Raw genomic sequence first — 13,623 nt, 5'->3', positions numbered from 1 at the left:
TATAGTTACTTTTAATGCCTGCAGGTCGGATTCTCAATTAAATCAGATGAAACGATTTAGTTCATGCAGACCAGAAGAGCCTGTGTTTATATTTTCATAAAGTTCCCCTCTTAATTAAATATATTTAAGGGAGACGGCGTCAGCGTTGTAACCTACATCACTGCCGTTTGCTAATGGCTAGGTGACAGGTAACGTTTAAAAAACCTAGAAAAGAAGTTTGAGCCGCTCTTAAAGCAATTTAACTTGCAAAGTGCTGGATGATGAAGCCATGAAACTCAGTGATCCTGAGTTTATATTAAGCTGTCTGCTTATTAAAACTAAGAATAACCATCTCATCTTTTGGCAGATGATCATACATGTATCAAAACACTCTGCTCTTGAGGAAATGAACTGAGTCACAGAAATACATGCATAGTTATAGACCTGTTGACATGTTTGCTTTATAATAAGCATGAAAGCTTTAGCACAGGTTTTAGCACAGTCACTGCTTTCTGTCCCAGTCATGCACGTGTCAAAATGTTGGCAAACGAAAGTGAACGTGTCTGCAGAGCTGCACACCACAAAGGCTAAGTGGTAAATGTGTTCTGCTTTTTATGATTTGGATAAACTTGGATGAACTTGAACCAGACGTCACAGAGAAACACGGAGCAGTCAAAGTGTGACATGATGAATATTTAGTGGCAGAAAAGGGGAAATCTGCGCTCCTTTTAGTGGACGGTAACCACATCCTCCATCTTCCCGCTGCAGCCATGGTTGGCATATTTACTCACTCAAATAAAAGGAGGCAGCGAGGTCCGTCTCTAAACGCTTCACTGAAAAGACTGAGGATGGTCTTCCGTCGCTTGAGTGGAAACAATTAAAAAGTTTAAAAAAGAACTGCACTGCAGAACCAATCCAAGACCTTTAGGGTCAGATTTGGGTGGTGACATTGTGAAACTGTGTGTCTACCAGAGCCACAATGACAGTGACAATATTTCTGATAACTGGATTTCGTTTTAACTTGTTTTGGATTGTTGTGTGTTTTTTGGATATAAGTTGCTGTGAATTTTTGCCCCCTTTATTTATTTTTTTTATTTTGCTGTTTGGTGATTCAGGTGTCCAGTGAGAAGAGGGTGGGATCAAAGGTTGGCTTGGGGAGTTGAGGGTGGGTAAGTGTGGGGTGGTTAGGGTTAGAACAAGTAGTTGGGGTAGAAGTCAAGGGAGTTAGTTAGGGTTAGGGTTACTATAAAAGACACACTGGAGTGGCTTTATGTTATTAGACCTTGTTGCAATGGTATTGCGGCATCTTTTTTCACAGAGAGTCAGAGGTGAGGGGCGTTTTCTTCTTAATTTGACACAGACTTGTTTGTATCTGTGTGTGTGTGTGTGTGTGTGTGTGTGTGTGTGTGTGTGTGTGTGTGTGTGTGTGTGATTTTTGGGGGGAGGAAAACTGCTGCTTAGTCTGAACCAAAGACCAAAATGGAAAATGAACGACAAGATTGCGTGATGATAGAATGAAAATCAATGAAAATACCCTGCACGTAGACATGTTTGAAGTTGAAATTCCACTTAGCAATCTTTTGCTGCTGCAGTTAATTTAATGTTCCACCCACTGACCACAGATGCCACGTACCAGACAGCAGGCGGCAGCTATGATTTTCACTCTGTAAGTGGGTGTCCACGTGATAGCATCTGTTATCATGGCAAAAAGTGGTCCCGGAGACACCTACTGTAACAGAAACTACCACAGAAGTGGTTTTTACCAGGTGTTAATGTCTGCGGAAAGATTTTGTGAGCACAGTAGCGCCACAATGCAGGATGAGGTCAGAACACTTTACAGGTTTACAGCTGAGATCAAAATGAAGGCCGAGTTCAAAAGATGCGTGTGGTCCGATCCATACTATTACTCATGTTATAATTCAGTACTCATGGTTTGGAACTAGAGATGCACTGATTTCAGTTTTCTTGGCCGATTACAATTTCCGATTTTTTTGAAGGATCTGACCTGCTGATTCTGATTTTCTGTCTTTCTATGACTGACAACATTCTCAAACAATTTTTCTTGTAAACTTAAATTGGATGTTCACAATAAAACACTGACTGTAAAATTTTTATTAAATGGTATTTTACACTTTCTCCAAAAGTCCTCCAGGTTACAGTCAGGCCTTATTACATCATTATTTTAAGATTAACATGATCTCGAGAGATCTCGTGGAATCTCACAGGACGAGATGAGATCTCACGTGGAAGCAGATTAACATAAACCCGAAGAGCCAAAAGTTGACCGCTGTTTGGCGACGTCTTCAGCTTCTCAGCTGCTTCGTCTCCTTGTAGACTGTCTGTCTTCTCTTTCTCCTGTTGTTGTCGCTAACACCAACTTCATGCAAGCATGTCTGAGTGTGTGCTGCTGTGATCAGCGCTGTTCTGGGTGTGACATTACAGTTTGACTGCTGGACGCATGACCTGACCGTCGTGCATCGTGTAACCTGAAGGGTCTTTGGTGCAGAACAGAACAGAACCATACCACCAAACTTAAACTTGCTGCAATTACAAATAAAATCTTTTTTTGGTCCCAACTGAAGTATAGTTATTGGCAACACACCCAAAAGTTTTTGTAGATAGTTTTTTAACACAAGTACTTTTATTTTTGGGTATATTATTTTAGTACTCTCTCCATCCCTGCAGCTGCCTCATGGCAGGTTTCATGTTTGATCCTTATCTGGGTAAAACTCTGCAGCCTTTACAGCTTCTTGCTTTTGCATGTCATGAAGAAGTCAGATAAGATGAAGATAATCAAGCAAATAAAGACGGTGTAACATTTATTTCATATATTTATTTCTGACCAATGTTTTCCACGTTTATACAAATTCTCCTTCAAATAAAAAGTTATCACAAGCTTTCAAATAAATAAATAAATATCTCAAAAACATTTTCAAAGAACAATTTCATTCATTTAAGTTTGAACTTTAAGATGCATAGTAGCAATAAAAATGCATTACATTGATCAGAAAGTTGCATAAAACAACTTTGATAAATACACTTGGTAATAAATACATGAATACTTCTATCAGGACTGGTCAATTAAAATAATAAATACTTTCACTGTTTGAGAGAAGGAGGCATTGAAAGAAACTAAATATTCAGCAAAAATAATAAATAATTTAACATAACTATGCTTTTTAAGTGCTATTTTAAACATTTCAGAGTTCAGGCAGTAATCATGAACTTCTTGAAAAATTCATTCTCTGTTTCCATCGGCCCGAGGTGAAAAAGATGCAGGTCTACTCATTGTCGCTTTCTGAAAAGGTTTCACCAGCAGGCGTCCCAGACGTGGAAGGGAGGGAGGGAAGAGAGGATGAGGAAGGAGGAACAGAGGAGGAAGGCGCAAGAGATGAGGAAGGAGGGGAGGCGGTGGATGTGATGATGGAGAGGAGGGAGGCAGTGGACGAGCGGACCACAGGTGAAGGAGTGGCCTGAGCTTTTGCTTTCCTGTGAGAAAGATAATAAAAGACAAAAAAATATGAGACCATAAGTGTGAGATTTCAGGCGATTTGAGATTTAAGGATTAAATAAATGAGAAAAGGTTGATGTGAGTAAATGAACAGTGAAAATAAACTCACTCGAAAGCTATGATCTTGGTGCGAACCCAGGGAGCGTTGAACTGACTGCAGAAAAGACCTTTTTCTGTTTGAAAGCTGCAGGAAAGGCAAAAAAATATGTTAGTCAGCTGGGCTGTCTTGGTTCAGTATCAATAAAACACTAAAATAATTACTAGTTTTGTTTAATCAGCATCCAATTTTTGCCACTTAAAAGAATATTTTCACCACAAGCCCCAACATATTGCTGTCTGCATTCCAACCAAACTCAATGGGCAAAATCAGTCATTTTACCTCACTGAACACAGGAGTTGTTGGTCTACCACTGCCTTGATATGCTATTTTGTTTGTGTTATTGTGCGACGCTGGTGTTTCTAAAGGACAGCTCAGATTAACTGAAGTCACAAAACAACAAAAACAAGCAAACAGATCGAGGCAATGGTAGACCAGCAGCTCCCGTGTTCTGTGAGGTAAACTTACTGATTTTATCCATGGAGTTTGGTTGGTAAGGAGAGAAAGCAACATTCAGCTTCTCTAACTGTGATGATTGGAAAAGGCTGTTTAACGGCAAAGTGAGGTGGTGGAAATATTCTATATTATATATATATTTTCTGACTTACATGACAGCTCGGACACACGGGAGGCTTTGTTTCTGGACCAGGTATCCTGTGATTGGTTCTTTAATTTCCTGGCTGGTGACTGACGTACAGCAGGTTGCCAGCTTCTCAGCTAAAATAAACAGAAGTGAGAGACAGATTAAGAAAAAGACATAATTTTAAATGGCTCACAGGAGGAGAATCGATCTGTAAGATTTTGCATATCTAAATTATAATCTTACCTGCTGATCCAGAGTGAATCAGAGCCATCAGGACGACGGCGACCAGCGCGCTCTTCACCAGACTTCTACAGTTCATCATTTTCAACAGAGGTTGATAAATAAGAGATTAAATAGATAAATGCTGAATAAAGTTTTCTCTGCCGTCCTGTCGTCTCCCTTCCTCTCCAGAGAGCTTGGTGAACTGACAGCAGTCTGCAGACATCAAGTACTTAAGGCCTCAGAAAGCAGAAGTGGTCATCATCATCATCCTTTTTTTTCTTTTTCCATTCTCATTTGAATAAATGACCTGCTGATTTCACGGGGGATTTCCATGAGGTCACCAACAACTGGCCAAAAGGCACTTTCATCATAGAGTTCAGTTTGGAAAAAATTCAGTCACGGTTTTTCCTGATTATCTGATTAGCAGGGGAGTTGAGAACACCTCACAGGCCAGAGGTCACTCCCATGTTACAGTGTCTTTTATTAGTACATTTATTAAAGCTTTAACAACGAAAAAGTTATGAGTCACTCAGCTTAATGCAAACTGGTCACTGCTGAGTGTAACTCTGCCTCATTTCAAGGCGAATGATGAATAATGAGGTCATTCTTGTGGCATTTTTGTCATGAACACATAAGGACATAGAAGTCTTGACATCTTTTTGTCTTAGCGATCACTGATTCAGTTCTTACTGTTTTGTTGCAGTCATGTACGATCTTCATCAGTTCTAGGAAGTGCCATACGGTGCCCACACTTCTGTACATTAACTTGAAAGCGTCATAAAGGCTTCTGACAAGCTCACTGTCCTCATGAAACACCAGAGCAACTACAGGAAATGGCTAAATCTCTTCTTCCTCTTCTGCTTTTGCTCGACATGCAACAAAACAAAGCAGACATCAGCTGGTACAGAGCTGAGGGCAGTGTTTTGTTTAATGCTTCATAAAATAAAATTCTAACAGTAACTTTGATTGCAAAAGGGTTTTCTGTGATATTATTACATTTATTGTGCCAGGGGTGGAAGTAACTCATTAAAAATTCAAATTACTGTCATATTTTTTGTGGTACTTGTGCTTTATTTTGCGGTTTTGTTTATTGAGAATTTCAGGGTATACATGGAACAGTATATAGTAATAGCATTAATAACAACAACAGACTTGATAAAAATTGTAATAATGCTGCTAATAAAACAAAGTATTAAAAAGAAAAACTGATGTAAAGATGATACAAAAAATAAATCAAAAGCAGATACGAGGGTAATTCAAAAAGTTCTGAGACAAATTGAAAAAAAAAATTATTTATGAAAGATACTAAATTATTTGTCAACATAAGATCCACCTAACTCAATACACTTCTGCGAGCAGAATCTTGGTCCTTTCAAACGTTCCTTCAACTTTGAAAATACGGCTCTAGAAGGTGAAGAGTCTCCATAAACATTTTGCAAAGCTTCAATGATTTCTGTAGGTTTCCATTGGAGTTTTGTTAGAAATTTGATGTTTGCCCGAACTTCAGATTGGCTCATTTTGGACGGTCAAAAAAGTTGGTTTTGTAATATGTAACCTGGAACATTGAATAACAAAGTTAGAATGCTGTAACTTGTCAAATTTGTTTATAAGTCATCAGTGGTACGATTCAAGGTCATTTTGTTACACTATTTTGACTCAGTTTGAATTTATGTCATTTGTCTTAGAACTTTTTGAATAAAAATACCTGAATAAAGATTAATAAATAATAATGATGAAAACTATCACAATAAATAAATAAATAAACAAGTGGATAATTAATCAAGAAATATGTAACAACAACAACAATAATAATAATAGCAATAATAATGATCATGTCCACAGTAGAGAAAAGAGAGAAAAAGTATTTATTTTATTTTTTTAAGTATTTAAGTGGACAAATAAACAACAACAAATGTATGAAGAGGAAATTAACAGCACTGTACTTTTTTTTTTTTTTTTTAGGAAACATGTAGTTAGCAAAAATAACAACAAGAACACAACAGAAAAAAAAGAAAGCATCTTTCTGGTTTGACGAAACGGAGAATGTCTCTGATCCATAAAGAACGAGAGGGTGGAGTCGGGGATTTCCACTTTAATAGAATCAGGCGCCTTGTAAGGAGCAGAGGTCACAAAAACCGCCTCATACTCACACTAATGATGCAGTGAGGGGAGGGACTGTAAAGGTACCTGTACTTTTATGAGTATCAGCACAGATTTGATGAAAGGATGTTAGCCAATAATCAAATAATCACCTGTGGAGGTGGGTGTGGTTTACAGTGAGGTGCAGGACAGAGAGAGAGAGAGAGGTGTGGGGGGTTCGGCTCATGAGAGCAGTGTCAGGTGAGTTGATTAGCTCAGCAGCTGCTGCTGGTTTCCTAATTTCACTCTCCCCTTCTTGTGCAGCGGCGTGCTGGTCCTCAGATGACTCCTGCTCCCACAACAAAGAGGAACTCTGCCTGAGCTTTCGTTTGTTTTTGAGCTGCAGGAGCCGTGCAGCTGCAGACACACGTCTTACATTGTTGAGTTACGTTTTAGTCTTTTGAGCAGGATTGTTTGGGAGCTGGTGAACTCATGGAGGTTGCAAGACGACTAGCATAACTGTGTCCACAACTGGACACCTCTTTGCCAACATTCTACTAAAACTTCCCTTTGACCATGAACATAAATGATCATGTAATGTTTTCAGCGGATGTAATGCTGTTAAAGCAAAGTCTAACGTCTTACCTTTCTAGCAGTATGACGTTTTAACAATTTACTTTAGCCTTGTTTTCACCAGAGTCGGTAAAAGGGCGCTATCACAGGTGTTTTACCTTTACCTGTGTGTTAACTATGTCCCCAAACAAGCAGCAACTGCTGTATGGCATGTTTCATGTTTGAAATGTAAAATTAAAATGTAAAATTCTGCAGCCCTTATATATTCTACAAAAACAAAAAAGCAACACTTTTGTTTTTGCTCACATTTTTGACGTCAGCATGAGTTTAAGTAAAAAAGAAATCTTGGACTGCTTCTGTGCACACAAAAGGTTTATTTTGTAGTAATATCAGAGTAACCCAGTCAGAGGTACAGCAGGTTATGACTTTGCCCTCATGGAGAAAAAATGAAACATCACATGTTAGTGTCCTTTTATTGTGACCAGTCTGAGGTTCACCTGTGCAATAATCCTGCTGTTTAATCAGCATCTCTATACGCCACACCTGTCGGGTGGATGGATTATTTTGGTACAAGCACTCAGTGAGACAGAGTTTAACAAATTTATGAACATTTGACAGACCTCAGCTTTTTGTGTGCACAGAACAAGTCTTTTTTTTTTTTTTTTTTTTTTTTTACTTCCAACCAGTGAAAAATGGGAACAAATCAAAAGTGCTGAGTTCATATTTTCCTTCTTGCATTTTTTTATATATCAGAGAGAAGCAACACATCCTCATAAAAAGGAAGTCAGAAAAGAAGAAGATGCAGGATCGCGTGCTTAACATTTTTTTCATATTTTTATTTCCGACCAAACTTTTCACGGTTGCACAATTTCCCTTTTAGATTAAAAGTTTTCGCAAGTTTTCAAATAAATAAACATCTCAAAACATTTTCAATGAACAGTTTCATTCAGTAATAGTAATAAAATTACATTACACTGATCATAAAGTTGTGACTTGTAAACATTAATACACTTGGTAATAAATACATGAACACTTCTATCAGCACTGGTCAATTAAATTAAACTAATAAATAATTTAACTCCAAAGAAATTAAAAGAAACTAAATATTCAACATAAAGTACTAATTTAACATAACTATGGTCTTCAAGTGCTCTTTCAAACAGAGGAAGGAGGAGAGGCAGTGGATGAGATGACGGAGAGGAGGGAGGCGGTGGACGAGGGGACCACAGACGAAGCAGTGGCCTGAGCTTTTGCTTTCCTGCAAGAAAGATAATAAAGAAACAAAATATATGAGACCATAAGTGTGAGATTTAAGAATTAAATGAATGAGAAAATGTCAATGTGAGTAAATGAACAGTGAAAATAAACTCACTCGAAAGCTATGATCTTGGTGCGAACCCAGGGAGCGTTGAACCGACTGCAGAAAAGACCTTTTTCTGTCTGAAAGCTGCAGGAAAGACAAAACAAATACAACATGAGCATCTTCAATCTTACTAACAGTTTGTATCATTCATGTCAGTTTATGACAAATATGAAGAAATAAAGTTGAAAAGCAAAGTTATTGTTTCTCTGACTTACATGACAGCTCGGACACATGGGAGGTTCTGTTGCTGGACCATGTATCCTGTGATTGGATCGGATATCTCCTGGCTGTTGACGGTCTTACAGCAGGTTGCCAGCTTCTCACCTAAAACAAACAAAAAAGAGTTTTAAATAATGTCATTTTAAAAGATTTCTTTAAGATCTTGTGTGTGTTTTTTTTATCTGAGGCTTCATCTTACCTGTTGGTGCAGACTCAACCACAGCCATCATGACCACGGCGACCACCAGTGCGCTCTTCAACAGACCTCTGCAGTTCATTTTTTTTAAAGAGTGTGATAAATAAGAGATTAAATAGATAAATAGTGAATAAAGTTTTCTCCGTCGGTCTTCCTTGTCCCTTCCTCTCCAGACAGCTCGGTGCACTGACAACCGTTTGGAGACGTCCCGTACTTAAGGCCTGAAAAAGCAGAAGTGGTTCCTTCGGTTAGTCATCCTCCGATTCATTTCTCCTCCCATCCTCTCTGTTCGTCTGAATGAACGACCTCCTGTTTCACAGGGGTTTCCATGAAATGACGAGCGGCTTACGAACAGGAAGCACTTTCAACATCACGTTTTTCCAGATTATTTGATCGCAGGCCCAAGGTCATCGTCATGCTGCGACATGTTTTACCAGTAGATTTATTGAAGCATCAACAAAGAACAAAAAATTATGAATCACACAGTGAACTTAAAGCAAACTGGTTATTGTTGAGTGCAGGGCAGGAAGTTCACAGTTCACAGAGTGACTAGTCTGGAGTCACTGGACTTTCAACATGGAGACCGGGGCTCGAGTCTGTGTGAAACATAAAGGAAATGCAGAGTTAAAGCTTTTAGTAAATTTTGTTCTGGTCTGTTGTGTAAGTGACCTCACTTCTGTAACCTGACATATACAATATAATTATTTTAACCCCAGCTACAATATTTTCTGAATCCTGACCAAGTAGTTTTATTGTCTGAACTTGACCAAACTGTAAGGACCAGTTAGTCTGTTTCTCCAGAACTCTGCGCCGCTAATATATGTTGTTTTGAGAGTAACTGTCAATCATGTTGGTCTGAGGATGTGAAGGACATACAGCAGGGGCTCTAAAACTTTTTTCATGTTAATAAAGTCTTCATAGTCAATCAGTGATCAAACTGGGATCAGAATAAAGAATAATCATTTAAAGCAGCTCGCCCCATTAGCTGTTCCAACTTAGAAGAAAATGTGGTGACAGTTCAAGTCTTTGTAAAGGAGTTTTTCCTCTAAATGCATGATACATGTTAGAACGTCGTTGTTGAAAACTTGTGAAAACACTGAGAACTCTGTAGAACTGATTTGTGGAGTTAAACCGTTAACCTGTTTCATGTTCAGGATTTTTCGGGCGGACCTGAAACGTGTCTCGGTGACGTGTTGAAGCCCACGACACGGCCTCCCCCCTCCCCTCACGGTCAGTTTCAAATGTACCTTCAGCGACTCTCTCAGTCCAAATCAGCCCAGCAGTTCACTTCGGCTCACTTCAGTTCCAACAACCCGACACAGAGGGGGAAAAAAGACATCCTGTCAGCGTCCTCTGGCTCCGGTGGCTCAAACATGTCTGGACATGTCCAATGAAGCTGCTAGACAGAGCGTCCATGTTTCATTGAGGTGTTTGAGACGGAGGAGTGGACACGCCTCCAGCATTTCAGAGCAGAGAAAAATGATTTTGAGAGGTAGTTTTATATACTTAACAATTTTTTTTAATCATTAAAATTTGGTTGGGTGGTTAATAACATGTTTTTGTGGTGTGATAAACTTTTAACACACATTTATTGTTGCTTCATGAGCTCTTTAAAATGTTGTATTCCCCTCAATAACCCACTCAAGGACCCTTTTGGTCCCCAGACTCTGCCTCTGATTGGCTTGTACTCGCTGTCTTCATCGGTTGGGTTGGTTAGATTTAGTCGTGAGGAGTGATTGGTTAGAGTTAAGGTAGCAATATCAGGGTAAGCCAATCAGAGGCAGAGTAGGGCAGGTCATGGCTTTGCCTTCATGGAGATAAAATAAAGCCACATTTTATAGTGTCTTTTGTTATGAGCGATGCAAAGTACACCTGTGCAATAATCCTGCTCTTTAATCAGCATCTTAATATGCCAGGTGGATTGAGGGTGATTGATGAGGGAAATAAACCTTCTGTGTGCACAGAAGAAGTCTTAGATTTTTCTTTACCTCCAAATAATGAAAAATTGGAGGAAGAACAAAAGTGTTGTACTCGTATTTTTGTTGAGAGAAGATTCTTGCATTTGTGTATCAGAAAGAAGCAACACTTCCTCACACATAAAACAACAGAAGAAAAAAGTCAGAAAAGAAGAAGATGCAGGATCACGTGCTTGACATTTTTTTCATATTTTTATTTCTGACCAAACTTTTCACGGTTGCACAATTTCTCTTTTAGATTAAAAGTTTCTGCAAGTTTTCAAATAAATAAACATCTCAAAACATTTCCAAAGAACAATTTCATTCAGTAATAGTAATAAAATTGCGTTACAGTGATCATAAAGTTTTGACTTGTAAACATTAATACACTTGGTAATAAATACATGAACATTTCTATCAGCACTGGTCAATTAAATTAAACTAATAAATAATTTAACTCCAAAGAAATTAAAAGAAACTAAATATTCAACATGACGTACTAATTTAACATAACTATGGTCTTCAAGTGCTCTTTCAAACAGTTTGTTTCAGTGTTGAGGCAATAATCATTATCGTCTTGACAAATTCAGTCTCTGTTTTTGTTGGCCGGAGGTGGAGAAGATGCAGGTCTACTCATTGTCGCTTTCTGAGAAGGTTTCACCCGCAGGAAGAGAGGAGGAGGAAGGAGGAGAGGCAGTGGATGAGATGATGGAGAGGAGGGAGGCGGTGGACGAGGGGACCACAGACGAAGCAGTGGCCTGAGCTTTTGCTTTCCTGCAAGAAAGATAATAAAGAAACAAAATATATGAGGCCATAAGAATTTAAGAATTAAATAAATGAGAAAATGTCAATGTGAGTAAATGAACAGTGAAAATAAACTCACTCGAAAGCTATGATCTTGGTGCGAACCCAGGGAGCGTTGAACCGACTGCAGAAAAGACCTTTTTCTGTCTGAAAGCTGCAGGAAAGACAAAACAAATACAACATGAGCATCTTCAATCTTACTAACAGTTTGTATCATTCATGTCAGTTTATGACAAATATGAAGAAATAAAGTTGAAAAGCAAAGTTATTATTTCTCTGACTTACATGACAGCTCGGACACATGGGAGGTTCTGTCTCTGGACCATGTATCCTGTGATTGGATCAGATATCTCCTGGCTGTTGACGGTCTTACAGCAGGTTGCCAGCTTCTCACCTAAAACAAACAAAAAAGAGTTTTAAATAATGTCATTTTAAAAGGCTTCTTTACGATCTTGTGTGTGTTTTTTTATCTGAGGCTTCATCTTACCTGTTGGTGCAGACTCAACCACAGCCATCATGACCACGGCGACCACCAGCGCGCTCTTCAACAGACCTCTGCAGTTCATTTTTTTTAAAGAGTGTGATAAATAAGAGATTAAATAGATAAATAGTGAATAAAGTTTTCTCTGTCGGTCTTCCTTGTCCCTTCCTCTCCAGAGAGCTCGGTGCACTGACAACCGTTTGGAGACGTCCCGTACTTAAGGCCTGAAAAAGCAGAAGTGGTTCCTTCGGTTAGTCATCCTCCGATTCGTTTCTCCTCCCATCCTCTCTGTTCATCTGAATGAACGACCTCCTGATTTTCAGGGATTTCCATGAAGTGACAGTCGTCTTACGAACAGGAAGCACTTTCATCATAACATTTTGTTTGAAATACTAAGTCTCGTTTTTCCAGATGATTTGATCGCAGGCCTGAGGTAATCCTCATGCCACGACATCTTTTATCAATACATTTATTAAAGCATTAAAAAAGTTATTAATCACTCAGTAAACTTAATGCAAACTGGTCACTGGTTAGTGTTCTGAGGAAGATGGCGGTTTTGTTAGTGAAAGTTTAGTCCTGGTTTAAGGCCATAGAAACACGAAGCAGCCTCACCAGATTTCTTGTGAGACGGTTCATGAACTTCTGAATGAAAGGCATCTGAGAGTTTTTACTGGGACATAAAATGAGAGGTAGCTGATGATATAGGAGGATGCTAGCAGTGTTGTGCACGTCCAAACTGAAACTAACTAGTTCTCATTCATGGTTCACATTTTTTTACATTTTGAACCAGTCACAAAAATTAACTACTTCACATCCATTCCTTCTTTTTTGTTCTTATTTAATCTGAAATAGAACTTCCTCCTACCAGGGACACTGGACTTACTTTTAATTCAATTCAAAAAATTAAAATCTAGTAGAACAGTAGGCTAGTCTTCTGCAAAAATAGAGAATGCAAACGATGCCTGACATCTAAAAGGTTTCATACCAAGTAACATTATTAGATACTACAGCAGTAATGTGATTACTTTAAGGTGTGCTTTTATTATAGTTACAGTGGGTTAAAATGATTCATTTTCAGTGTTTCCATTACCCTCACCAAGGGGGTAATGTAACACACTTGCATGACTTCTTGCATGACATTTAATATTACTGTCTTGTGCTTATTGGACAATATATTAATTATTTTACTAATTATTGCACATTTGTGCTTCTCATATCAAAAGATGACTGGTGTATTTCAAAATGTCTGTGATTCATAAGTTATGAATTGTCCCTGGTCACCCGTATCTTAAAATCATGAGTCACTATCTCAAAATAATGACAAACTTCCTGTCGACTTTAGTGGTTTTAGTCTCACACACAGTTTGTGTCCCTGTTGTTCTAATCATGTCCTGCCAGGACTGTCAAAAATCAGACCTCAAGGAGGAGACTGGAAAAAGGAATCTCTTCTATAAGAGTTCATTGACACCACATCGACACAATCCTAACCGATTCCGACAGTGAACTCGGCCTTTTCGGATACTGTCCTCTGGGACCCATCACAGTGTTTCCGTGAAGACTC

At 38.6% G+C, this 13,623-nt stretch overlaps 2 protein-coding genes and 1 long non-coding RNA gene across 3 annotated transcripts; all 3 read right to left on the bottom strand.

Annotated features, from left to right (window-relative positions):
• Positions 1-2,792: 2,792 nt before the first annotated feature.
• On the bottom strand, positions 2,793-4,615 carry LOC146307821 (uncharacterized). Its single transcript, XM_084747733.1, has 4 exons — positions 4,414-4,615; positions 4,196-4,304; positions 3,600-3,674; positions 2,793-3,468 (listed from the first exon to the last, which is right to left on the bottom strand). Exons 1-4 carry the CDS (start codon positions 4,490-4,492, stop codon positions 3,261-3,263), a joined length of 471 nt encoding a protein of 156 aa, XP_084603859.1. The 5' UTR covers positions 4,493-4,615; the 3' UTR covers positions 2,793-3,260.
• A 3,244-nt stretch (positions 4,616-7,859) lies between these two features.
• LOC146307820 (uncharacterized) lies at positions 7,860-9,023 on the bottom strand. Its single transcript, XR_014772764.1, has 3 exons — positions 8,826-9,023; positions 8,623-8,731; positions 7,860-8,491 (listed from the first exon to the last, which is right to left on the bottom strand). It is a non-coding gene; the product is annotated as an uncharacterized LOC146307820 (long non-coding RNA).
• Positions 9,024-10,973: 1,950 nt separating this feature from the next.
• On the bottom strand, positions 10,974-12,325 carry LOC146307819 (uncharacterized). The gene is made up of 4 exons (XM_084747282.1): positions 12,069-12,325; positions 11,867-11,975; positions 11,661-11,735; positions 10,974-11,551 (listed from the first exon to the last, which is right to left on the bottom strand). Exons 1-4 carry the CDS (start codon positions 12,145-12,147, stop codon positions 11,407-11,409), a joined length of 408 nt encoding a protein of 135 aa, XP_084603408.1. The 5' UTR covers positions 12,148-12,325; the 3' UTR covers positions 10,974-11,406.
• Between the last annotated feature and the right edge of the window lie 1,298 nt (positions 12,326-13,623).

Source organism: Lutjanus erythropterus, chromosome 21 (genome assembly GCF_056507025.1).
Source record: "Lutjanus erythropterus isolate fLutEry1 chromosome 21, fLutEry1.hap2, whole genome shotgun sequence".
Classification (NCBI taxonomy): Eukaryota; Metazoa; Chordata; class Actinopteri; order Lutjaniformes; family Lutjanidae; genus Lutjanus; species Lutjanus erythropterus.
This window is presented reverse-complemented; position numbering and strand designations above follow the sequence as displayed.